At 50.4% G+C, this 25,426-nt stretch overlaps 1 protein-coding gene across 1 annotated transcript in view; it reads right to left on the bottom strand.

Moving 5' to 3' along the window:
- Positions 1-25,426, bottom strand: part of LOC147668304 (talin-2-like) — a 1,432,932-nt gene that overhangs the window by 91,294 nt on the left and 1,316,212 nt on the right. Inside the window, exons 56-57 of the mRNA XM_086948621.1 lie at positions 3,083-3,188; positions 628-702 (exon numbers count right to left, since the gene is read on the bottom strand). Coding sequence (XP_086804747.1) covers positions 628-702; positions 3,083-3,188 — 181 coding nt within the window. The remainder of the gene's footprint in view (positions 1-627; positions 703-3,082; positions 3,189-25,426) is intronic.

Genomic DNA, 25,426 nt, shown 5'->3' with positions numbered 1-25,426 from the left:
TATCCTAGAATCGTTGTCAATCTCTTCATCCTTCTTTTTAAGTACACTTGCTCAGCTCAGCTACACAGGGAGCCTATTCATGTGTACGTAATTCCTCCTGCTCTCCTACAATTCTACAATCCTAACATGTGGCAACATGAATAAAGGGCATTGATGCAGCAATGACAATTCTGAACCCTAAGCTGAGGGAGCCATGATAAGAATACGTCCACATTTACTTTTAATTAATCACCAGTACCAATGCCTCATCGATAGGGACGAAAAGCCTCCAGCTATCATTTTTACGTTATATAGGTCTCTTCAAATCACTTATCTGGGGTTCAATACTAGTTCAGACAACTGGATTATCACCCAATAACAGATACATATAATTGTGCAACTGCTGCGGACATGGATATGGCTAAAGGAATTCACGTTTTCTAAAGTGGATATGAAATGTTACAATGGTGCACTTCAACACATCTCAATTGAGTCAGCAAGTCTGATGCTTGCAGTTTCTGCCAACATGCATATAGGTACACAGAATGTTTATGGAAACAACAAAAAGAAAAATGGTTTAAGCTTGCAAAAATGAGCATTGCCCGATGGCTGGAATGAATATACACTGGGCTGAGTGCTAGTACTTACCACCACACATTTTGTAACCCCAAAAAGAAGATTTACTGAGCCCCGAGGACCAGGATCTACAAAGTGTTCGAGAGCCTGTAAATATGCGATACAAAAAAGGGCAGTAGCTTGTTTGTCTAATCTTTAAGTACAACGATAAACAACAATTTGTTAAAACTGTTAAAAACGGACTTTGCTAAACACCTCGCAGCAATCCAAGACCAATTTACTGTTAACTTTCACTGTACAGGAATACAGACAATGGATAGAGTGAAGGATACATTACGTGTCAGGGTGGGAGAGCATTTTATCTGAGCAACCAGTGTACGCATGTAATGATCGGGAATCTATATCGAGGCCGATGGACACAGATTGGTGCCCACAGGTTTATGTTATGGAGTATGGACACTACTACCAGAGTTGGAGTCATCATAATCACTGTCCACAAGCAGAACACGGAACGAAGAAGCATAGTATTTAAAACTCAGTCATGTCAGTAAAAAACAATATGTAGCATAGAAGTTAAGGACTATATTATGGGAAACATCACAAGTGTGCCCTACTGCCGACTAAGTTTTACTGAACAGAAGCACACAGAGGCAAGATGCAGCTTGCTTTGGTTCTAGCTGCTTTCTTTCCTACAGAAGAGGATGAGTCTTTTAAAAAAAGATAAATACTGGGTAGACACCACTAGGAGAACACCAGGAACTGCTTATTTTTAGCCATGCTGTGTTGGAGTGTTTACTTGAAGGCCCGCCCACTCTCCGCCCATATTTGCCATTGGCTTGTGTCATTGTCTTTCGTAAATGCGGTCTTCTGATTCATTATCAGGCTTGTTGGTCCCTCCTTAGTACCGCCTTGTCTTCATTTCTAACCTCCCGTGAGGACTGGCCCTTTTACTTCGGTTGTTACACAGTACGTCTTCTTTAGTCTGTAAGCACTATTTTCTTTAATGAGTTTCTGCAGGAGGGTCTTTCATGCGCAGTTGTGACCACTGGCTTGTTTATTTAACCACTTGGGTCGGCTGCGATTCTGCGCCTTTGCGGCAGAATCGCGAGTGGGCGGGTTCATGACAGCCCCCAGACGTCATCAGCACACGAGCGCCGTAATGCATGACGGCTGGGTGCCGAAGAGGTTAAGTCATAGCAAACAGGGAGCTCTTCAGGGGCCATGGGAAGCAGAACGAGGCAACTCAGCGAAATATGCCTTAAAGCATATGGAATGTAATAGATCTCGCATCTGCGAGCGTTTAAGCTATTGGCATTGTAAATAGCAATGCCTTTTATTTATGTTTCAAAAAACAAACTATAAATAAAAGGCATGGTCATTTACAATGCCAATAGCTCAAACTCGCGTAAATGCGAGATCTATTGCTTTGGAGATGCTTGTTATATTTAGATACTAACTTTTAAGGGCTATTGATGTGGGTTGAAAAGTAGATTATGATCAATTATTCTTCGATACAGCAGAACGAGGCAATAAGAATTACATGAACCCTCAACTACCAACCTCTGTTTCAAAGAAGCCTTCATTGATGAAATGCAGACCTGTGCACAGCTTTCTCTAAAAAGTCCTGAGCTAAGTTCTCACCGTGTTACGCCAATTTCTTTTAAGAGACACAGTAAATAACCCATCTGAAATTAGGACGTGCCACATAAAGCGCAGCCATGAATTAAAACAAAATCTGAGTTTAAAAGAAAAATAATAAAAAATGCATGTATGCATGTGGTACTTTGAACAGGATAAGCCACTGTAAGTTAATGTAGATAGCTATATGTCTACAGGAAATGCAGTAAGCTCACATTCAATGTGGCTTGTCAGTCATTCTGCTGTGTTATGATGTCACTGGTGGGAACTTATTCCTGGCTGGTGTCCACCACTTATGTGATTTCAAAAGAGTAGAGAACAACTTTTGGTCTCCACTTTTGGTTGTTTTTAAGTGCTAAACGTCACAGATCCACACTTCTTCTCAGTTTCTTCTCCAGCCTTCCAGCCAAATTTCCGTCCCGCCCAGGGGGAGAGTATCATAATACTCTGCTCTCTGAAACCCGTGTAAAACAGCGCCAGTGATACTGGTATGTCTCCCATACTCCAAAATCCAGTTTTGGAGTGAGTGGCAGCACTGGAGACCAGCTCAGAGGTATTTTCAATCCAACAGAAAGAGGGAAAAATAATAACATTACTTATTATCTATTGGCATATCCTTCCAGATCTCTAGTTTATTCGCTAATAAACGTATCCCTTACTGCTATCCGGCAAAGAAAGAGGGTGTCATACAAGATCGTCACAGCGTCAAAAAGTGAAGAACCCAGTTCCACACCAGGGTCAGCATTTGCTAAAAGTGACATCACACGAGACTCCTCAGTGGCAAACACCCCCTTCACGAGGTTGTACATCTTCTGAACTCTACACATTTCTACTTCACTGTAGAAAACAAACCCTGTCATCAAACAACAATGGCAGAATGCAAAGATACCTTTCATGGACTCTGTGGTCTGGATGAGCTCTGTGACAGCGGCAGCCACTCGTTTTGAGAAGCCGGCCAAGAGGTGTTTCTGCTCAGGAGTTGGCTTCTGAAGAGTCTATAATACAAATATGAAAAGACATGCACGATTTAGTGATGAGGAAGACTGAAGACATTATTGCTTTGTCTTTGTTAAGTTCATGTAACCTGTGATCATGAAAGTCTAACTATCCCAGATGCTTCCGCTTTGCAACAATTATTTTTGTTGCCCTCTTACTGCATTAATACAAAAACAATCATTTTGATTCAGGACAGAAAAATTCTTGCAAATCAAATTATTAACCAGATCGGTTGACTCTTTTTATAGCGTTTGTTGCCAAAATGAATTGGGTCTAGTTGCTTTTGCAGGTCAGTGTGATGATATAAAAAACAAAAATAGTTTAAAGAATAATAGTTTAAGATTTTGCATGTAAATCATCAGTAAAAAGAAGATTTTAATGGTTAAAAAAATATAAGCAACTCTCATCCATTAAGCGTGGTGATAGAGTTTGACACTCTGAGCCTGGGTTATAAACTTGGCGTCACACAATGGAGTTGCTGTCCAGACATCTCTCAAGCACGTCACGTGTAATACTGCACAAAATATCTAGAGATGGAGAGCCAGACGAAGGGTGGAACCCAACGCTACTCATCCTGCCGTAACATGCAGGATGCACAACACTCATAATACTTCCATTAAAGATACAGCTTTGAACATGAAGGGGAAAAAAAGCAAGATGCATCAGGTCACTGCTAATATAGTTGATAACAAACATCCTTGCTACTACAGTGGAATACTGCAGTGCCAATTCGGATGGGATGCAGAGTGGTTTATGTCAACCCAATACTAGCATAAAGAGCTATGAGAGATATGCTACATCAGTTGATTAACTGATGCCAGAATTAAAGAACAAGCAAGAGTATGGGTGCCCAGAGGGCTCCTGATTTGGCCTGGGGAACATTTCCGTTACACTGACGTATTCTCATGTAATTTCAGTGATTTTGTGTCATGCTTGCTAGATTCATTTTTCAAAAGGATGCCAGTATATCACGTAGTGTAAATATTTGCCATTCGCAATTGGTGCAAGCGCACAGCAACAATGGGGACTACAAAATTGTATGTGGTTGTTTGCCGAGCATGTTTTTTGTGCAAAATGCACCCTTGCATCCAAAATAGACACAAGCACACCACTCACACTATTATATACAGCCAAATGCCGGTTTTGCATTCTTAGTAATGCTAAGTGATTTTTCATAATTTACCAGACTTTTTGCGTAATTGCACAAATACAAATTATGGGAATTTTGCACACCCATACTCCTTTAAAGTTTTGAAATCTGACTATTTTATTGACTGTTTTTGAAAGATAAATGTAAACTTTTCTTAAGAAACAAAAATCAACTTCTCATTCTTGATCCACACATTTGTAGTCACTTGAAGAAAAAAAAGACGCTATTTAAGTTTATTCGGTTAGACATAAACCAAACTGTCTGTGCAAGTAGGATTGGCAAAATAAAAAATGTACTTATCACCTTAAAAATCTGCTATTGTCTGATCAGAATAGTGTTTTTTAAGGTTTTAAATTACAAATGATTAAACATCAAATTCGATACACCTAACTGCTCCCAATTAAAAGTTATCACTTTGTAATGGTAAAGATGAATGTTAAGTCACAATTCAGAAAATGGCACTTTTGGAAGTTTGGCATTTTCTTGCACCAACTATTTGGGTGCCATGCAGCCTGTATCCTTGATCACATGACTAGGTCCAGCTGACAGCTGGTCCTTGTGTATTACTTCCAGACAGTGAGGCAAAGGCTGAATAGGAGGTAGCAGGATAGGCCATCTCTATCTTGATAGGGGATGCAGCTGTCACCTACCACACTTGCACATCACAAAGACTCTGCCTCAGCACACTCACAAAGGGTTTCACACTAGTCTTTTGTGCACCTAGACAAGCAGGGGGGTAGGAAATTCCAAGCTCCTCTGTGGGTGGAACTTCTCCTACTTCAAAGCTAGCACCAAGAATAAACAGTGGACCCTCATACACAACTCTTCACCACACATCTGGACCTGTGGAAGTCTCAGAAGAAGGACTGTTAAGTTGTTCTGCCGCAAGATGACTGCTGCCCTGCTACTCTGTTGTCCTGCTGCCTGAGTGAGAGGGACTGGACCTGCACCATAAACCCAGGGTCACCAGAATGACTCCAAGGGCTAGTTGGCAGGCCTCGTGATCAGAGCTTCAGGGACAGAAAAGGCTCTGACCACCTTGATCACAACAACTGAATGCTTCCTGCTGTGAGTCTTGCCCCCCAACTGGTGCCACCCCAGTCCAGCACCCTTGGAAGTGAGTTTGAAGGTGGTCTGCCAGCCCATCTGGGCTTCTATAAGAACCGACCAAGCGTGAAGCATCGACTTGCTTCAGAACCGCTGTTGTGCATAGCAACCCGAACACAGCCACTGTGCAACACATCCTCGACCCAGGACATCGCAGTCCCACAACTCTTTGGAACCACACCCCAGCCCTGCAGATCCTCAGAACCACCACTGTGCTATGCATCCTCAACATGGGACCTTGCAACCTAACGCAACCAGGATATAAGTTACTTGGTTCAGCATGTCTAACTTGGTACCTGTATCCGACCTGCGCTCAATCTCGGTCAGCCTGATTTTGTGACTTTGTCCCAGTGCAGTACTACCGGATAACCAGTTGGCGCTTTGTGCCTTTGAGCACTATTTCTACCTATCTCTTTAAAATTGCATATCTCTGGCTCCTCTGTTTGGATTTTTGTTGTTTTGGTGTCAAATAATTTATAACATTTTACCAAAAAATCTTTCATTGGTGCAGGATTTTTCTGGTATTGTATTTTCACTTTATTGCCGTTTGTGTGCTGCATAAATACTTTACACATTGCCTCTAAGTTAAGCCTGACTGCTTTTGTGCCAAGCTGCAGGAGGAAAAGGGTTAAGCACAGGTTAAGTTGAGATTTGCTTGTGTTTCACCATGACAAGAATTGTGGTTGCTGCTGGAGTAGGGTTTCTCCTCCCCTCAAACAGTAACCAGTTTCCTACAGCAGCTATTACCCAGTGCCTTTCATGTGTTTTTCATTTATTACCATTGCCTAATTAGGCTGTCCATCAAGGGCATGGCATTTCGAAGATGGTTTCATTGTTCCATTTGCGATCTTGTTAGGTTTCTGGATGGTGGGACACTAAGTGGTCTTACTGGTAGATTACAAAATTGACATGCTTTTAATACTGATTGACAACTTTTTTGTTTAGTAAGTGTGTGCTGTCTGGATGCTGCAGCCTATCAAAGATATAGTTCTATTCACTAAACACAATTGCATGTACATTTGTTTTACTTTGTTATCAAGTTAACATGTTGTGGGATTTACAGCTTTTCTTGCTCACAAAGGTAAGATGAATGGGCACGCATGCTTTCTTCAAGAAGCAACCAAAATACAGCCTCTTTGTCAAAAGTACCTAGTATGCTACATTTTGCAGTGAAAGCCTTTTATTTTCCCAGCTTACAATGCAAACTTCATCTTCTGACTCTGTTTCACTACATTCTTCTGTTAACATACAGCTTAACTTTGCTAGTGCCATCTACTCAGCAAAGGTGCCCCCACTGTCTGCTTCCATGTTGATGTAGCTCAATATGTTAACATACAGCTTAACTTTGCTAGTGCCATCTACTCAGCAAAGGTGCCCCCACTGTCTGCTTCCATGTTGATGTAGTTCAATATGTTGCTTCATGGTGCGAAACACCCCTCCCCCAGCGCCTTGAGACCCTCACGGGCGAGTAGTAGCGCTTAACAAATGCATCATAGTGGGATTTTCTTTCTATGAAAGCTGGGAGGGAGACCCCAATGGTTACAAAGCACTTCCCCTCACAAAAGGTCAGGGCTTACCAATAATTTTATTATTTTGTGAAGTTAAGTAGCAAGAAGCTTCCCCTCTCTTAGGCGTAACTAAAGTCTCACTATCAGAAGGAGCACATGGCTCGACATTACTTTCAGTCTGGTTACAATATGTGTTTCTTACATTCAACAAAACAATTTGCTTCACCCTGAGGAAAACAAACATTAATAAACATTAATAGCCTGACAAATGCTGTGCTAGTATCAATAAGGATTTAAATGCTTAGCACGAATGATACTGTTAAAGGGTTAAAGAGAACAGTGTGAGATCCACACTTTTACAGAGCACGTATGCGTCTGTTGGCTTTGCCAGTCCATCCTCCGAGATGATATTCAACATCTCAGCTGTCAGTCATACTGCTTCTGCTTGCTGCTCTACCCTTGGTGAATCTTTGCACAATGAGGCTTGATCCTTCTGAATGTGAGGAGGGAGGCGGATGGGGGGGATTGTGGTGTAGGAGGGTAGGCTCACATGGAAACAAAGAATTTAATAGGGCCAGAGTTGTTCGTTAAAGATATAGGCTATAGAAATGTATCAGTTTGGAGCGTGGCCTGACCAGGCACCAAGATGGTGGCTTGATCACAGAGCTGTAGAGGGGCAGCGCCCGAATAACTGCCTAGCTTCGTCCCATCACTGCAATTTGCCCCATCCACGCCCGCCGCGAGTGTCCGAGACCGAGCGGCATGCGTGGAGTGCTGCGAGAGGGCTCGAGGCGTCATTGGCGGCGGCGGAGGTGAGCCCCGCGGCGGCATGATGCGGCTAGCCTGAGGGCGGGCTGCGGCCATGGTGTGCAGCTTCCTCATAAATCGAGGCTGGAGATGCGGGGCCCCATGAGGAGCAGAGACGGGCCTGGCCTTCCTGGCCCACTGCCTTGCTGACCTGCAGTGAGTTACTCGCTCAGCCGCTAGGTGGCCGATAAACATTGCCAGCCATCCCCCAGCAACGCGTGCGGCAAAGGCGCCGGCGCTGTCCTTCTTTAATGGCAGGCCCTGGCAGAGACAACTCCAGTGCGGCCCATACGCAGGGCTCATAACAAGATGGGATCTACTACGCTAGTGCATACTATTGATTCACTGGCCTGAGCACCTTTCTTCTCTTTTTTTACCAGGGGGGAGGGGGGGGGGGGGGAGGGGGAGAGAATGAATGGAGCAGCGCTTGGCATGCTCCTACACTGCTCTTGATTTCGATTCGGCCATTTAACAGCATAACCCAGCCACAGGGGCCCCATGATACGCAGTCCATCATCATCAGCCTTTTGGTCCAGCAACGAAAGGCAGTACCCATTCAGCATCTTCGGGGGTCTGCATTATAGCCCATCTATTTGCAATGTTTCCACCCATCAACCCTTGCATTTGCTAGCCGACTGCGATTCACGTGTTGAGCAGCCCTATATAAAATTCTCTTGGTTCATCATGGGTTGGGGGACCCCAAGCAGCAGCAGCTAACTTTCAAATCTACCAAAACTTCCAGGCGGGAAGGAAGCGACGACGCTGGGCGTGGCGATCCTCCAGCCGTTGCTGACCCACCAGACACTGAACAGCCCCCCGTGGAAGGAGCGGCAGCCATAATGGCTGAACTACTTGCCGGATTCAAGGCCATTGAAGCACGTCTTGACAGCCTAATGGCTCGCCACAACTGTTTGCACGGCCGCTTAGAAAAGCATGAAGCCTGCATTGAGTCTACCAAAAAGTGATTTTCTGACACTGAGGATGTGCAATCGGCAATGACCAAGCGCCTAGATCGCATTCAACGCCTCCTCAAAACAACAGCATTCAAAGCTGAGGACCTTGAGGCAAGATCGGGCCGTAATAACCTTTGAATAGCTGGAGAGGCCGAATCCACCAACACAGGCCCCATGTAGACGTGACTGCTTGCGGACCTCTATGGAAGAGACACCTTCCTGTGACATTTTCGGTCGCGCAGGCACATAGATCTTCAGCAGTACCCTTGCGCATCGGCAGGTGGCGTCGGTCGACTCTGTGTTTGTCGTTGGCGTCATGATCGCCAGAATGACATCACAGTATCTACTTAGACATTGCCCCTACGCTCTGAAGTCAGTTCTTTACACGACATTCCACGCCAGAAGCGCAGAGCCATGCAAGACACTGACCACTGGTGCATAAAACTAGAGCCCTGAAAGGAAGTCCCTTACTCTAGAATCAGTTTACAGACGGGGAGGATGGGTGGGGTGGTAAGGAATCCATACCTAATGTATGTCTCTTACAGATATATCGTTACCAAAGTAAAGTAACTTGTTCATCTGAAAGAGACTATTACTTATGGATTCCTTACCTTAGAATAGATACCCCAGCAATACCAACCCCGGAAGTGGGTCTGCGTACCAAGTTCAAACCAGGAAGTCCTGAATAATGGAGCGCTCAAAGAAGCCGTCTCTCTGGACTTGGCTGTCCAGGCAGTAATGTTTAGTGAACGTGTGTAATGAAGCCCACGTGGCTGTCTGGCAGATGTCATGAAGGGGGACTCTCCGCCCCAAAGCGGTAGTGACAATTATGTAGCGGCTCGAAAGGAGCGCACATAAGGTAAGTCAGAACAAGGTTCAAGTCCCACTGGGGCATTACGAAAGGAATAGAAGAAAACAGATGAGTAATGCCCTTAAGGAAGCCATTTTCAATAGGGGACTTCAAAAGAGAAGGTTGATCAGGGAGGTGAAGAAAGGCTGAAATGGCCAAAGATTGCCCTTGATTGTGCCCAGAGCAGAGCCCTGCTGGGCCAAAGAAATCAGGAAGAGGAGAACCTCAGGAGGGGATCCATAGCCTTTGCTGCACACCATGCCACAAATGTGTTCCATCTACGGCATATACTGTTTTAGTATATGGACGCCTGGCTGCCAAGATAACATTACAGACTTCAGGAGGAAGGCCGAAGGCTCTCAACTGTCAGCCCTCAACTCCACGCAAGGAGGTGGAGGCTGGACAGGTTCGGGTGGAGGACCGTCTCCTGCTGCTGCGACAGAAGATCCTCCCGAAGGGGTAGTCTGATCAGAGAATCGGGGGCTGTTGGACAGGCCACATGAAGGGCCGCTCTCCCCCGGCCCAACCAGGTCCGAGCCCGGTCACGCAAGTACCACACACCACCATTGCCCGTCCTCCGTCCCCTCAGGGACCCCTGCCCTCGAGCATGTCGACCTCGTGGGTCCGATCCACTGCCGGCCCACGCGCCCATCCTGGGGCGCCATCTTGGACACTCCACCACGAGGCCGCCTGGCCCCCGATCGACCTCAACCCTGGGCCTGGCCCGGCCTCAGACATCCCGGCACCACCATCCACCCAGGAGGTGAGCGGACTACTTGGCAAGTCAATGGGAGAAAGAGGTGCCGATGGCTCTCCCCCACCAAGTGCCGCTCGCCCATCGCCTCCCCGGGCGCTGGCTCCACCCCCCTGCTGGGTGTCTGGACTCCCCCATCCCGGACCTCCCGACCTCCAAGTGCGAGGGTCCGGACATCAAAGCACACCAGCCCTATAACTGGGGCAGCTCCAGAGCAGGAAGGCAGTTGTATCTTGGAGTCGAGAGACGTAAAGAGGAACTCATCCTGGACGGACTACTGGCGCTGCCATAGCTCTGTCCTGTGCACCATCGTCCTGCCTGTTGGCGCTGCCACAGTCGTCGTAACCTTCATCCTTCATCGTCGTCGGGATCTGCTGGCGTGGCCGCGAACCGTTGTAACCGTCATCTTCCACCGGGACCTGCAGGCTCCGCCGCGGACCGTCGTCCTTCCTTCATCCATCTCGGGACCTGCTTGGCTCCTCCACGGCCCGATCATCTAGAACGCCGAGCTCGAGGATTGAGAGCTATTTTGTACTCATTGGTAACTAAGACTGTCCCGCTACCCCTTTCCTAAACCAGAGACTAGAACCGAGGGGACCCCTGAGTCCAGACCTCCTTGTATCCATCATCGTAACCTAAGAATTGCATATAAAGTCTCGTTAACCTTCAACCTTGTGTGGTGTCCGTCTGTGGGGGGGAAGTTACTTATCTGTACAGTCGTTGGAGACGGCTCTCCCTGGAGACCTCTCCCCGTAACCTCGGCCGACCCTCCCGGTCCGTCTAACATTGGTGGCCAGCGGCGCGATCCGAATCACCGCATAAACGTACAGAGAGTAGCTCACCCCACGACGAAGTCACAATGACCACGAAAGAGAGCGGATCAACCGAGAAATTCCAAATGGAGAAATTGGGGGAATACAACCATCGTGAACTTAAACAATTCTGCATCGAACTGGGTATCGCTACCACCGGACTGAGTACCAAGGACGATTTTAAGCATGCCCTAGAATCTCGGGCAGAAACCGGGGCTGCCGGAACCCCTGATCAAAGCACCGTAGAAAAAACGACCACGGCCCCGGAAGAGCAAAGAACGGGTCTCTCGCAAGACGAGATCCAGGAAAGAGAAAGGACCCGACTACACGAACTAGAAATGGCCCGACTTAAAATGGACGTTGAACTTAAGTTGGCCGAACAAAAAATCAACTTAGAGCACCTGCGTCTCCGAGAAGAAAGAGAGGAGAAACAGAGACAAAGGGAGCTTGAGGAAAAAAAACTAGCGTACGAACACGAACGAAACCTAGCCGAGATCAACCTACGCAAGCAGAATAAAGAAGCAGGGGTGCCCGAGCGACCCCCCACCCCAGGGGCCACAGACAAAAAGGTACACATCCCCAAGGATGTTGTCCGAGAATACTTCAGAGAGGACGACATCCAGCAATGGTTTAAAGCCTATGAAATCGCTATGACTGCACACCGGATCGATAGAAGCGACTGGGGAGCCGGTCTCTGGGGAAGATTCCTCAATGAGGGCCGCGACACCCTACTACAGCTCCCGGACCACCAGATGACCTCCTACGACCATATGAAAGCGGCCCTCCTCACCCGCTATGGTCTCACACCCGAGATGTACCGTCAGAGGTTCCGAGACTGCACCCGCATCCCGGGTACAACTTGGGTGGACTATGTAACATACTTTAGCCGAGCCTTCGAGGGCTGGATCCGAGGAAGCAACGTCACGACCTACGAGCAACTATTTAACCTGATGGTATGGGAGCATCTGTCGAACAATTGCTTCATTGAACTCCGCCAACACCTCCTCGACAGCAAGTTAACGGATCCCCGGCAGCTCGCAGCCGAAGCTGACCGGTGGGAGATCACCAGAGTGGGCCGGAATGGGTCCTACGAACAGAACCGGAACAACAATGGTCAGCACCGACCCAGAGGAGGAGGAGGGGGCCAAGGGCGAGGAAGAGACAACGCCCCGGTCGCCCCCGCTACCAACACCACCCCCCCGGCCAACCGGGGCAGCACCCCAGCGCGACCGGGGTACAGAGCCAATGTCACGTGTCACCGATGTCAACGAGTCGGCCACTATGCGAACGACCCAAACTGCCCGCAGTACCAGAGCCCAAGACCCCGCCAAGTGGCCGCTGCAGCCCTAGGGGAAGAACAGATCTCCGAGGAACAGGAAGAGTACGAACAAGAACATCAAGAGTGGGAGCCAGCCGCCATGACTCTAGCCTGCTTAGGGGGGAAAGACATGGTCCCGCGGGTCCCCCTACCCGCTAACACCCAGAAGTACAGCCAATGGGTGAGCATCAATGGACACCAGGCCGAAGCCCTTCGTGACACCGGGGCCAGTGTAACAGCCGTCCGCTGTCACCTGGTGGCCCCAGAACAGTATCTACCGAACATTCTCTGTCCTGTACGATCAGCCGATAACTCGGAGAGCCTGTGTCGGATGGCCTGCGTCCCCTTCGAATGGGGGGGGGTCTCCGGCATGTTGAAAGTGACGGTCCGAGACGATGCCCCCGTAGACTGCCTCCTGGGCAATGACCTGGAAAGCTCTCCGTGGGCCGCCGTGGAGCGAAAGGAACACCTGGGGATGTTGGGCGTCCCAGACTGGGCGTGCGTCACCACCCGTTCCATGGCCGCCCGTGCCAACCACCAGCCAGAAGAACCCGAATGGCCGGCGCCACCGCCTCCGGTCGCCCCGGCCGAAAACACCGACCGTAACATTCCCGCCGAACCAGCTCAATCTACCGACCTCGCTAACCTCGACCAGTGGCCTCAAGAAGGGGGGCCCACGCAAGAACAATTTCGCAAAGAACAGAAGACCTGTCCCTCCCTCGAGGGACTCCGCCAGCAAGCGCTCGCCCAAAGCGCAGGGGATACCCCCGGAACTCATTGGGTCTACTGGGACAATGATCTGCTGTACAGCGAGCAAAGAATCGCCGAGCTGGGGAGCAACCGAGTACTAGTGGTACCCCTCCGCTTCAGAGACTTCCTGTTAAACCTGGCCCACGATGTCCCCCTGGCAGGACATCTGGGACAAGATAAAACCTACAGTCGCCTAGTGACCCACTTCTTCTGGCCCAAAATGAGAAACGATGTGCACCAGCATTGCCGATCTTGCCCCACGTGCCAAGCCAGTGGGAAGAGCGGCCGCAAACTAAAGGCTCCCCTGCAACCTTTTCCCGTGGTCACTACCCCGTTTGAGAGAGTCGGAATAGACATTGTGGGGCCCTTGGACCCACGCACAAAACAAGGCCATCGATTCATCCTGGTGCTAGTGGACCACGCCACCCGCTACCCTGAGGCTGTTCCTCTGCGAACTGTGACAGCCCCGGTGGTCGGCCGGGCCCTGATGGGGATCTTCTCCCGTGTGGGATTCCCCCGAGAAGTCGTCAGCGACAGAGGCACGAACTTTATTTCCAAATACATGAAGTCCCTCTGGCAACAGTGCGGGGTCACCTACAGATTCACAACCCCCTATCACCCTCAAGGGAACGGACTCGTTGAGCGGTTCAACCGCACGCTAAAGGGAATGATCGGGGGGTTGGAAGAGCCCCTCCGTCGCCAGTGGGATGTGCTGCTGCCGTGCCTCCTCTTCGCGTATCGAGAAGTCCCCCAGAAATCCCTGGGCTTCAGCCCATTTGAACTGCTATATGGACACCCAGTGCGAGGGCCGCTCAGTCTCGTCAAAGAAGGCTGGGAGATGCCTCCGCTAAAGAACCCTCCAGATGTCTTCCGGTACCTCCTCACCCTCCGCAACCAGACCCGGCGGTTCAGAGAACTGGCGAAGGCCAACCTAGAGGCCAGTCAAGAGGACATGAAAAAATGGTATGACCAGAACGCCTCATCCATTGAATTCGAACCTGGCCAACAGGTATGGGTGATGTCCCCCACTGAGCCATGCGCCCTGCAAGACAAATGGACGGGGCCCTTCAAAGTAATAGAGCGCAAGGGTCCTGCCACTTATCTCATCGACATGGAATCGTCCCGGAACCCTCTCCGGGTCCTCCACGCTAACAGACTAAAGCCCCACTTTGTGCGAACAGAGCTCAGCCTCCTGATGGCCACAGACACTGGGGTTGAAGAAGACTCCGAGCCTCTCCCTGACCTCCTACGGACCCAAGAGCAAGACGGCTCCGTGGATGGGGTCCGGCTCTCAGAGGCCCTCACCAGAGACCAACGCCAGGAGTGTCAAGCCCTCCTATCACAGTTCGCCAGCCTGTTCTCCCTCACCCCGGGTGTCACTTCCTGGTGTGTGCACGATGTGGATACCGGGGACAGCCCCCCTATCCGCCACCGAGCCTACCGCGTGCCAGACCGGGTACGGGCCTGCATCCAGGAAGAAATAGCCAAGATGCTCACGATCGGGGTCATCGAGCCCTCAGACAGTCCCTGGGCCAGCCCTGTCGTACTGGTCCCCAAAGCAGCTGCCCCCGGCACCACACCGGAACTCCGGTTCTGCGTCGACTACCGGGGCTTGAATGCGGTCACCAGAACAGACGCGCACCCCATCCCCCGGGCAGATGAACTAGTCGACCGAATGGGAGCTGCCCGCTACCTCAGCATCTTCGACCTGACAGCAGGCTATTGGCAGATCGGCCTCACACCCCGGGCGCAAGAACGTTCTGCCTTCTCCACCCCCGATGGCCATTACCATTTCACGGTCATGCCCTTCGGCATGAAGAATGCCCCAGCAACATTCCAACGGCTCGTCAACCAGGTCCTAGCGGGGCTCGAAGGATTCAGCGCCGCCTACCTAGACGACATCGCTGTATACAGCCACCATTGGACCGAGCACCTCCACCACCTCCGAGCAGTGCTGCAGGCCCTTCAGCGAGCTGGCCTCACGATCAAGGCCAGCAAGTGTCAAATTGGGCAAGGGTCTGTAACCTACCTCGGACACCAGGTGGGAAGCGGCCTAGTGGCCCCGCTACAGCTGAAAATTGCCGCCATCCAGGCCTGGCAGCCCCCCATCACCCAAACCGAGGTACGAGCCTTCCTGGGCCTCACGGGCTACTACCGAAGGTTCGTAAAAGACTATGGTACCATAGTGGGGCCCCTCACAGAACTCACGTCAAAGAACCAACCCAAGAAAGTCACCTGGACCCCAGAGTGTCAAACTGCATTTGAACAATTAAAGGCCGCCATGTGTTCCGCCCCTGTGCTCCAGGCCCCAGACTACAGCCGGGAGTTCGTCGTCCAGACGGACGCCTCCGACCAGGGCATTGGGGCAGTCCTGTCTCAAGTGAACACCGAAGGCCTTGATCAACCGGTGGCCTTCATCAGCCGGAGACTCCTACCACGGGAGCAACGCTGGAGCACCATAGAGAGGGAGGCCTTCGCTGTGGTATGGGCCCTCAAGAAACTCCGGCCCTACCTTTTCGGCACCCACTTTCGGGTGCAGACCGACCACCGACCCCTGCAGTGGCTGATGCAGATGCGGGGGGAAAACCCAAAGTTACTACGCTGGTCCATCTCCCTACAAGGTATGGACTTCACAGTTGAACACCGGCCTGGGCCAGATCACGCCAACGCGGATGGCCTGTCCCGGTTCTTCCGCCTCGACGAGGAGAGTCCCCAAGAGGATGGGTAACTCTCCCCGCCTTCAGCTGGGGGGGACGCATGTTGGACAGGCCACATGAAGGGCCGCTCTCCCCCGGCCCAACCAGGTCCGAGCCCGGTCACGCAAGTACCACACACCACCATTGCCCGTCCTCCGTCCCCTCAGGGACCCCTGCCCTCGAGCATGTCGACCTCGTGGGTCCGATCCACTGCCGGCCCACGCGCCCATCCTGGGGCGCCATCTTGGACACTCCACCACGAGGCCGCCTGGCCCCCGATCGACCTCAACCCTGGGCCTGGCCCGGCCTCAGACATCCCGGCACCACCATCCACCCAGGAGGTGAGCGGACTACTTGGCAAGTCAATGGGAGAAAGAGGTGCCGATGGCTCTCCCCCACCAAGTGCCGCTCGCCCATCGCCTCCCCGGGCGCTGGCTCCACCCCCCTGCTGGGTGTCTGGACTCCCCCATCCCGGACCTCCCGACCTCCAAGTGCGAGGGTCCGGACATCAAAGCACACCAGCCCTATAACTGGGGCAGCTCCAGAGCAGGAAGGCAGTTGTATCTTGGAGTCGAGAGACGTAAAGAGGAACTCATCCTGGACGGACTACTGGCGCTGCCATAGCTCTGTCCTGTGCACCATCGTCCTGCCTGTTGGCGCTGCCACAGTCGTCGTAACCTTCATCCTTCATCGTCGTCGGGATCTGCTGGCGTGGCCGCGAACCGTTGTAACCGTCATCTTCCACCGGGACCTGCAGGCTCCGCCGCGGACCGTCGTCCTTCCTTCATCCATCTCGGGACCTGCTTGGCTCCTCCACGGCCCGATCATCTAGAACGCCGAGCTCGAGGATTGAGAGCTATTTTGTACTCATTGGTAACTAAGACTGTCCCGCTACCCCTTTCCTAAACCAGAGACTAGAACCGAGGGGACCCCTGAGTCCAGACCTCCTTGTATCCATCATCGTAACCTAAGAATTGCATATAAAGTCTCGTTAACCTTCAACCTTGTGTGGTGTCCGTCTGTGGGGGGGAAGTTACTTATCTGTACAGTCGTTGGAGACGGCTCTCCCTGGAGACCTCTCCCCGTAACCTCGGCCGACCCTCCCGGTCCGTCTAACAGGGGCCATGTTCAAGAGCTCGGGATACCAGACTATTCGTGCCCAGTCCGGAGACACAAAAATTACTTGTTCTCAGTCGCGCTTGATCTTCAGCACTCTGGGTAGAAGTGGTATTGGCGGAAAGGCATATAGAAGACTGCAACTCCACTTGCGACGAAAAGCATTGCCTAGTGAGTGCCGTTTTGGAAATTCCAATGCGCAGAACTATTGACATTGCACGTTCTCTTAGGTGGTGAATAGATCTAACCAAGGCTCTCCCCACTGCTGAAAGAAACCTTGCACCACCACAGAGTGAAGACGCCATTCGTGATCCATTAAGCACCGGCAGCTGAGTTCATCTGCCCTGGCGTTCAGGGAACCTGGCAGGTGTTAAACCACCAAGGACATGCCCTGATGTTCCAGCCACTTCCAGAGAAGAAGGTCCTCCTGACAGAGTGTCCATGACCCCCCTCCGCCCAGTTTGTTGCAATACCACATGGCAGAAGTGTTGTCTGTGAACACCTCCACTACACTTCCTTTGACAGAAGGTAGGAATGCCTTCTGTGCTAGACGAATCGCCCGTAGCTCCTGAAGGTTGATGTGGATCCCGTACTCCGGCGGAGACCAGAGGCCTCTGATCTCCGCTTCTCCCATGTGGCAGTCACATCCAATGAATGACGCATCTGTCACCACTGTGAAATCTGGTTGGGGAACGGAGAGGGAACTGCCGTTGATTTCTGGTTTGTGAGTCACCACTGCAACTGATGTGCAGTCGACGCCAACATCTGGACGACATCGGACAGATTCCCCATATGCTGCGCCCACTGGAACTTCAGGTCCCACTGCAGAGCCTGCATATGTCACCTGGCATGATCCCCCAGCAGGATGCAGGAGACCATGAGGCCCCACTGCCTCAGGATCATTCTCACCGAAATCCGGGATAGAGGCTGGAACATCGGTATCATAGCCCGAATATCCCGAACTCGCTGTTTGGGATGATAGGCTCGAAACTGGTCTGCATCCAGAACTACTCCAATGAAAAGGAGCTCCTGAGAAGGATTCAGGTGCGACTTCGGCACATTGACTGTGAACCCCAGCGAATTCAGGAGGTCCGCCGTATTCCGGAGGTGGGAGAAAACAGCCTGGAGTGAGCTCACCTTCAACAACCAGTCATCGAGATAGGGGAAGGCTGGAACCCCTGATCTGCGCAGATGAGGTGCGACCACCACCATCACTGTCGTGAACACCCGAGGGGCGCTGGTAAGGCCAAAAATGAGCACGGCAAACTGAAGATGCTCCTGGCCTACCGTGAACCGTAGGTGACGCCTGTGGGCTGGCAGGACTGGGATGAGAAAATAATCGTCCTGCAAGTCCAATGCTACCATCCAGTCTCCAGGGTCGAGGGCAGACAGGACCAGAGCCAATGTCAACATTTTTAACTTCTCCTTACGGAGGAAGCAGTTGACGTCCCGGAGGTCTAAAATAGGACGCAGGCCTTTGTCCTTCTTGGGAACCTGACAGTAGTGGGAATAGCAGCCACAACCTACTTCTGGCACAGAGACTTGCTCAATTCCTCCCTTGGCTAAGAGAGCAGTAACTTCCTGACTGAGAAGGGCAAAGTGATCCCCCGACATGTGATGGAATGTAGGTGGCATGGAGGGAGGGTAGTCTCGAAGGGGAGGGAGTAGCCCCTTCAGACTATCTGCAAAACCCACCTGTCCGACGTGATGTTGTGCCAGTGGGGGAGGTGATGGCAGATCCTGCCGCCCACTGGCAACTGGTGGCCCTGAAAGGTCGGACTAGAACGGTTTGGAGCCTGCTGAAGAGGGGGCACTGGTGGACTGGCCCGCCTGCTGGCCCCCAGACCCACAGTAGTGGGTCCCACGTCCCCAGCCCCGCAGAGGCTGGACAGCCTGCGCAGGCCTGTGGCTCTGGGCGGAACGTGGTGGGGCCCCACTACTGTAGCCATAAAAGGGGTGAATATCTGACTGCGGAGGCGAAAGGTGGTAGCGAGGACCAAGGATCTGGCCGTAGCCCTAGAGTCCTTGAAGCGCTCGAGCGCATTATCTGCCTTGTCGCCAAACAAGCGACGGCCATCAAAGGGCATGTCAAAAAGAGTTGATTGGATATCACCTGAGAAGCCAGTGGACCTCAGCCAGGCGTACCGTCTCAGGGCTACCGATGTTGAAATCATCCTGCTTAGCGAGTCAGCTGTATCCAGCCCACAGCAAATGGCGAACTTTGCGGCATCCCTTCCTTCTGCGACCGTACGGGAGAGTACGGCCTGGGCCTCCTCCGGGCACTGTAGCAGCACCTGCACAACCATGTCCCACACAAAGTGGGTGTAACAGCCCAAGAGACATGTGGTGTTCACCGACCGCAGTCCTAAGCTGGCGGAAGAAAAAATCTTCTTCCCAAGATGATCCGAGTTCTTGGATTCCCTAACTGGGGGTGCAGTAGGGAACGCGCCTTTGGATGTTGAGACTTGGACCACCAAGCTCCCAGGGGTAGGGTATTGGGGGAGGAAAATGGGGTCACCCGGGACCGGGCGGTGGCATTGAGCAATCATCCTATCCACAGGAGCCCCTGTGCTGGGCTTGGACCAGGTGCCCAGAAGGATGTCTGTGAGGGCCTCATTGAATGGCAGTAGGGGCTCGGAAGAGGCTGCTGGTTGAAGCACCTCAGACAGGAGGTTAGTCCTTACTGCCACCATAGGTAGCTCAAAGCTCAAGGTCTCAGCCGCCCTACTCAACACCACAGCGTAGGAGGCTCCCTCCTCCATAGCCACGGTAGGGGGAGAGAGCATACCAAGGTTTGGGGATGTATCCAGACCACTGGCCTCACCCAGTTCCGCTCTACAGTCAGGCTCTTCAAGCTGGTCTACCAGGTGGTCAATAGACCCCTCCCAGTGCTCATCACCCACTTCTGGCTGCCACTCAGGGCGATGTGACATCCCTTGCACCAGGAGTCAAACAACTCAAAAAAAGAAGTTGACAAAAAGTTTTAAAAAACCTCTAGTCAAAAAACACCAAGGGTACCGCTCTCTACGGATCTGCGCTGGCTGGCTTGGAGAAAGAAAGAACTGGAGTCAGCGTGCAGGGGCGTGGGCGTCTAATTAGATACCGCAACGTCATTCCGGCGATCACAATGCCAAAGATGAACGCGGAGTTGACCAACGCCGCCTACTGACACACAGGGGTACTGCTGAATAAAAAATTCTCCGTATCCAGTCTGACGCCTTGGGGTAATTCTAATGTAAGGAATCCATAACTAATAGTGTCTTTATGATACTAATCTCTCTCCAATACTATGTGAGGTGGTCCACTTTGGAGTTTTTTTGGGGCTCGTTGTAAACTGGAAAAAATCAAAGGTCTTTCCATTGACTGATCCTCCTCTTCCCTTCGCGCTGGACTACCCACTGCACTGGCGCAACGACCCCTCTAGATACTTCAGGATCCTATCACTCCGCATAACCTCAGAAGTTATCCGCCTCAAATATGGCCCTGCCATGGACCGCTTAACAACACAGATTGACCACTGGATAACACTTCTGTTGTCGACTGCCAGTAGGATAGCTATTATTAAGATGGTTGTTTTACCCCGCTTTCTCTATTTATTCTGAAATATCCCCATTCCACTTACAACCACATGTTTCACTACTCTTAGGAGCATGTTGACTCGGCTAATCTGGGCCGGTGGCCAGATCCGGGTGGGGTGGCAGATACTCATAATGCCTTTTACGCTGGGTGGTTTTGGGGTGCCGGATTTCTATTTATATTATCTAGTAGCGCAGACACACTAAGCCTATTTCTGGTACCAACCAGACACATGACTACAGTATTTAAACCCGAACACTCCCAGGCCCATCCTTGCCGCCCGTCAAATATTTTACCGTGTGGCCTCACAAGGACACCAACAGATATTCATACATTACAGACTGCATGCTGCACTCGGGAAAGACTTCGTAGGTACCTGAGGGTTGACCGCCTATACTCTCCACACCTGCCACTACCCAATAACCGTGGATATCCCCGGACCATCGAAACTTTAACACAACACGCGCTCTCCTATGTAGACTTCTAGTGATGGGAGATATGTTTTGGGAGGGACAGCTGCGTTCAGCCACAGACAAAGTGGAGGGCCAAGATACATTCATATTAGACAAACTTCTCATACATAGAACTCAGGTCTCACTGGCCGCCGCAATATGCCCCTCGTTGGTGGAGCCACTGAACTTCCCTCCTATATCTACAATAATTATATCGCCTGATAGTACACATCTGGTCTCTTGATTGTATCAGCTTGCCCAGACGCTTCGCACTGAGGCGGGTGGGAAGGCGCGGATAGCCTGGGAGGAGGATCTGGGGCAGCTATTGACGGATAAGATGTGGGCATTCTGCTGTGAGCAAACTCACTATTTTTCCAACAACTACAAACACAAGCTCCTTCATTTTAAATATATACATAGAGCCTATGTCACCTCCAAACTTCTCGCTAAAATGGATTCAACTAGACCTGACAATTGCCAGAGATGTGCAGCGGCACACGCAGATTTCATCCACCTGGCGTGGAACTGCCCCCCGGTCTTGGTGTTTTGGGAGTCGGTTTTTGGTCATTTGGCATTGATGGTGGACTCAGAGTTATCTTCCTCCCCATAGTTGACATTGCTGGGATATGTCCGCCCTCTGGTGGCTGGAATCCAACACTTTGTTGCCAATGCCCTACTGCTGGCCAAGAGACCGATTTCCTTGCACTGGGGCGGGCCCGCCCCACCGATGGTAAAGGCTTGGCTAAGACATCCCATGTACTGCGATACTACTAGTGATGTCTATGCAACATTGATACCCCTGGCTTCCCGACCAACATCTGGCAGCCACTCTGCTCCTATTTGCTATTGCACCCTGAATTTACCGATAGAAGTGCCTTTTTACCTACACTACATGTTATGCCTGCTGGTCCATTATGATCCTCAGAACCACTTGTACTTCCTCTTGTGTAAACCTGCATTGTTGTATTTTGGTTGTTGCTATTATATTTGCCATTGTCATATCATATGCTATTTATCAAATTGACATAATACGTACTATCCTTACTGTGGCAATTACTTTTTGAAACATGCAATAAAAACATGTTTTTTTAAATGTATCAGTTGCACTAATATTCAAGTAAACGGAGTGCATTAGCAAATCGATCCGTGGATAAAGATGTACATTTATGAATATTCAAATGTTCTTGTTCTGTAAAGGGGACACTGATGGTGATGTGCACAACCTGTGCTCTTGAGCATCTTCCAATGGCAGCATGGACCTGCTCTCATTCGCTGCGACTGGAACAGACAGATGTGCACCGCGAGCTAACGCGGATCTCAAAGCCCTAATTATGTGCCCATGGTGCCAGCAGCTGTCAAGTTATAGCAGCTAAAGTAAGATACTGCGCTAAACCCCAAATTAGATCTTTGCTGTTCTATAACCGAGTGCTCAAACAGATGTCACTTCCACCAGGGAGCAGAGCAGACGGCGTTCAAGCTGCTCCAGAGTAGATTTCAATATGCGACATTTGTAGGAAGGGGATGCCTGATTAAATGCATGCTTTTACTAGGGCAGGGGTCTTCCAGTAACACATTCACAAATGTCAACCCTTTTCATACATAGATGCATACTTGCCATTGGTGTCATGGCATTTTAGATCCCCATGGAGGACTGCAGAATCATAGATGCAAAGAAAACCGAACGGAAACACAGCAGAGTGTTGTTCCTGTCTGCTGCCCACCCCCTCCTTAACCTACGGTAGCACCCACAGACATTCTGCTTGCCGCAGACCGCAGCCACCCTTTGCGAGTTGTAAGGCATCTGATATTTCATTTCTTTGCTTCATACCAGTTTTGCAAGCAATGCACTTTTTAGCTAAACATCTGCATTCTGCCTTCTGCACGCACAGGTTTAATATCCTGAGCTTTTTTCACACACCCGCGCTGCAGGGAGCCCTGACCGGGTTCTGGCTCGTGCTCTGCACACGTGAGGGAAGTGAGAGATGGATGGCAGACAGCCCTCCTCTCCCCTTTAGCACCACACCCGGGAAAGCAAGGCCTGAGCACCACAGACCATCCTACCAGCTATAAACACATTTCAAATCTGTTACCAGAACCCATTGCCAGATTATTTTATTGAGGATTGGGGGGACAAAATATGACTTGTGACGAATTGTAAGCAGGCCAGTTCTACAGAAGCACAGTCACTCTTAAATCATTGTCATTGCAAAGGAAAGCTGAATTATAATTTTTTTATTTTTGTTTTCATTGGCAATTCAAATATTGTACAAGTTGACAAGCACGTCATTTTTAACATGTTGGAAAAACAAGTGGATCAGATTACATATGGATATTACCGCAAAAGAGAACGAGTAGCACATAACATACATGTAACTCAACAACTAGTGGGGTCATAATAAGGGAGACACGTACCAGATAGTAATTTCTAAATATACAGGGACCAGGGTGCGACCTTTAACTCCTTGTGTGCGCGTGACGGCCGGTAGTCGTCACGCGTCACAGTGGGCGTGTGCGGAGGATGGCCCCCAGCCGTCAGAACCCCGCCCACTCATTAAAACCCCAGCACCGCAGCGGAATTTTCGCCTCGGTCAAGGGGTTATTTGTTGGAGGGTGCACGAGACTTCAGCCTACTCTTCTCCAGGTTGTGGTAGATTCTGGTCCGCCACCCTCAGCCAGTTCACAAATAGACCCCAAATGTCTTTTGGTCTAAGGGCAACAGGCATTAACTCCCAAAAAGCAGTATCTTGTTCCTGACCGAACGTAACATCCACAATCCAGTCTTTAAGCTGGGGAGGGTGTGGCCTACCCCATCATGGCAATCCTACGTCTTGCTAATAACAACAACATAGCTACTAGTCTGCGAACCCCCACGGCACATTCTGTACGTATCCCAGCAAGCCCATCATTACTCCGGGCTCTATTTGTACCATGAGTATCTCACTAATAGTTTGGAAAATCTCCTTCCAGTACGCTGCTATCGGGGGCCAGCTCCAGTCCAGATGCAAGATTTGTGCGACATCTACAGCATTCCGCGTTTGGCCTAATGCCCATGCGGTACAGTTGAATGGGCGTTCGATAATATTGGTTTATGAATTTGAAATGTATTAACCGGAGCCTATAAATAGGGGATAGTTGCTCTAGTTGCACACAGCAAGATTTACATTCCGCTTGTGTCATTTGTGGATGCAGCTCGGTGTTCCATTGCTCTCTACGATTTGGTGTAGCCACTGGGTAGTGCGTTTGCATAGAGGATTAGAGCCCAGTAATACGCTTGTTTGCTGAGGGATTGGTCAGTATGTTTTCCAAGGCATGAAGAGTAAGTGGTGTATCCGGCAATGTGCTGTGTGTTTGCCTACAGACTGCTCGTATTCGATGATATAGCAATGCGTCTGAAAACGAAGGGGGAGGCGTGTCAGTCGGGCCGGAGTTTCCAGAAAAGCCTCCTCTCTATACAAATCCGCATAACTGTGGATACCCATCCTCTGAGCTCTCGCTATGGCTCCCTTATCCTCCAGAGGGGCATTTGCGGGTTTTTTGCCAGTTGTACTGAAGGGGTGTTTAGTATCTGCATGTTGGCCCTCCATCGTAAGCCATCCCGGGGCCATCTTAGTGTTTCCGTGTTATCTATGACTTGTCGGTGGCGTTTGTATGGGCTGTACAGTGCCACTTCCAAGGGGGTATGCGCAGCTACGTTGATTTCGACCGCCACATAGGGCTGGAATGGGATCGGGTGTACCAAAAAATGCTAATATTGACCTGAGCGCAGAAAGCGTATAGTGGAAAATCTGGCGCACCCAGCGCTCCCTGACTTTGTGGGAGTGTTAGTGTTTCCCACGCGACGCTGGCTTGCCCTCCTGCCCACACCAATGATGTCAAGAGTGTACGTATTCTAGTGAAGAATGTTTGGGTGAGTATAACAGGAATGTTGGCAGAGATGTAGAGGAATTTGGGAAGAACAATCATTTTAGCAACCGCTATACGTCCTGCTAGGGTAAGTGCCAGCGCAGCCCAAAATTTAATTTTCCCTTCAAGCCAGGTAATGGTACGCCCTATTTTCATGTTCCATAGCTCTTGGATATCTCTGCTCAGCCATATCCCCAGATACTTCACAGGACCTTCTTCCAGAAGAGTGAGTAGTCAATCTTGAACTAGTGTCATCGGTCAGTGGAAACACTGTGGACTTTTTCCATTTTATTTGTATACCTGACATGCCCCCAAATTGTGTAAGCTCCCGGAGCACTGGTGGCAAATTAGTGTGGGGGTGTTTGATATATAAAGTAATATCATCCGCATATTGTGAGATTATTATTCCTCTGGATGTGAAGGAAAGCCCTCTAGCTGCGTGATGTTGCCGCAGTCGTGCCACAAGCGGCTCCATAACTATCGCA

This window comes from Lissotriton vulgaris, unplaced genomic scaffold (genome assembly GCF_964263255.1).
Source record: "Lissotriton vulgaris unplaced genomic scaffold, aLisVul1.2 SCAFFOLD_325, whole genome shotgun sequence".
Taxonomy (NCBI): Eukaryota; Metazoa; Chordata; class Amphibia; order Caudata; family Salamandridae; genus Lissotriton; species Lissotriton vulgaris.
Note: the sequence above shows the minus strand (reverse complement) of the source record. Positions and strands in the feature narration are given on the sequence as shown.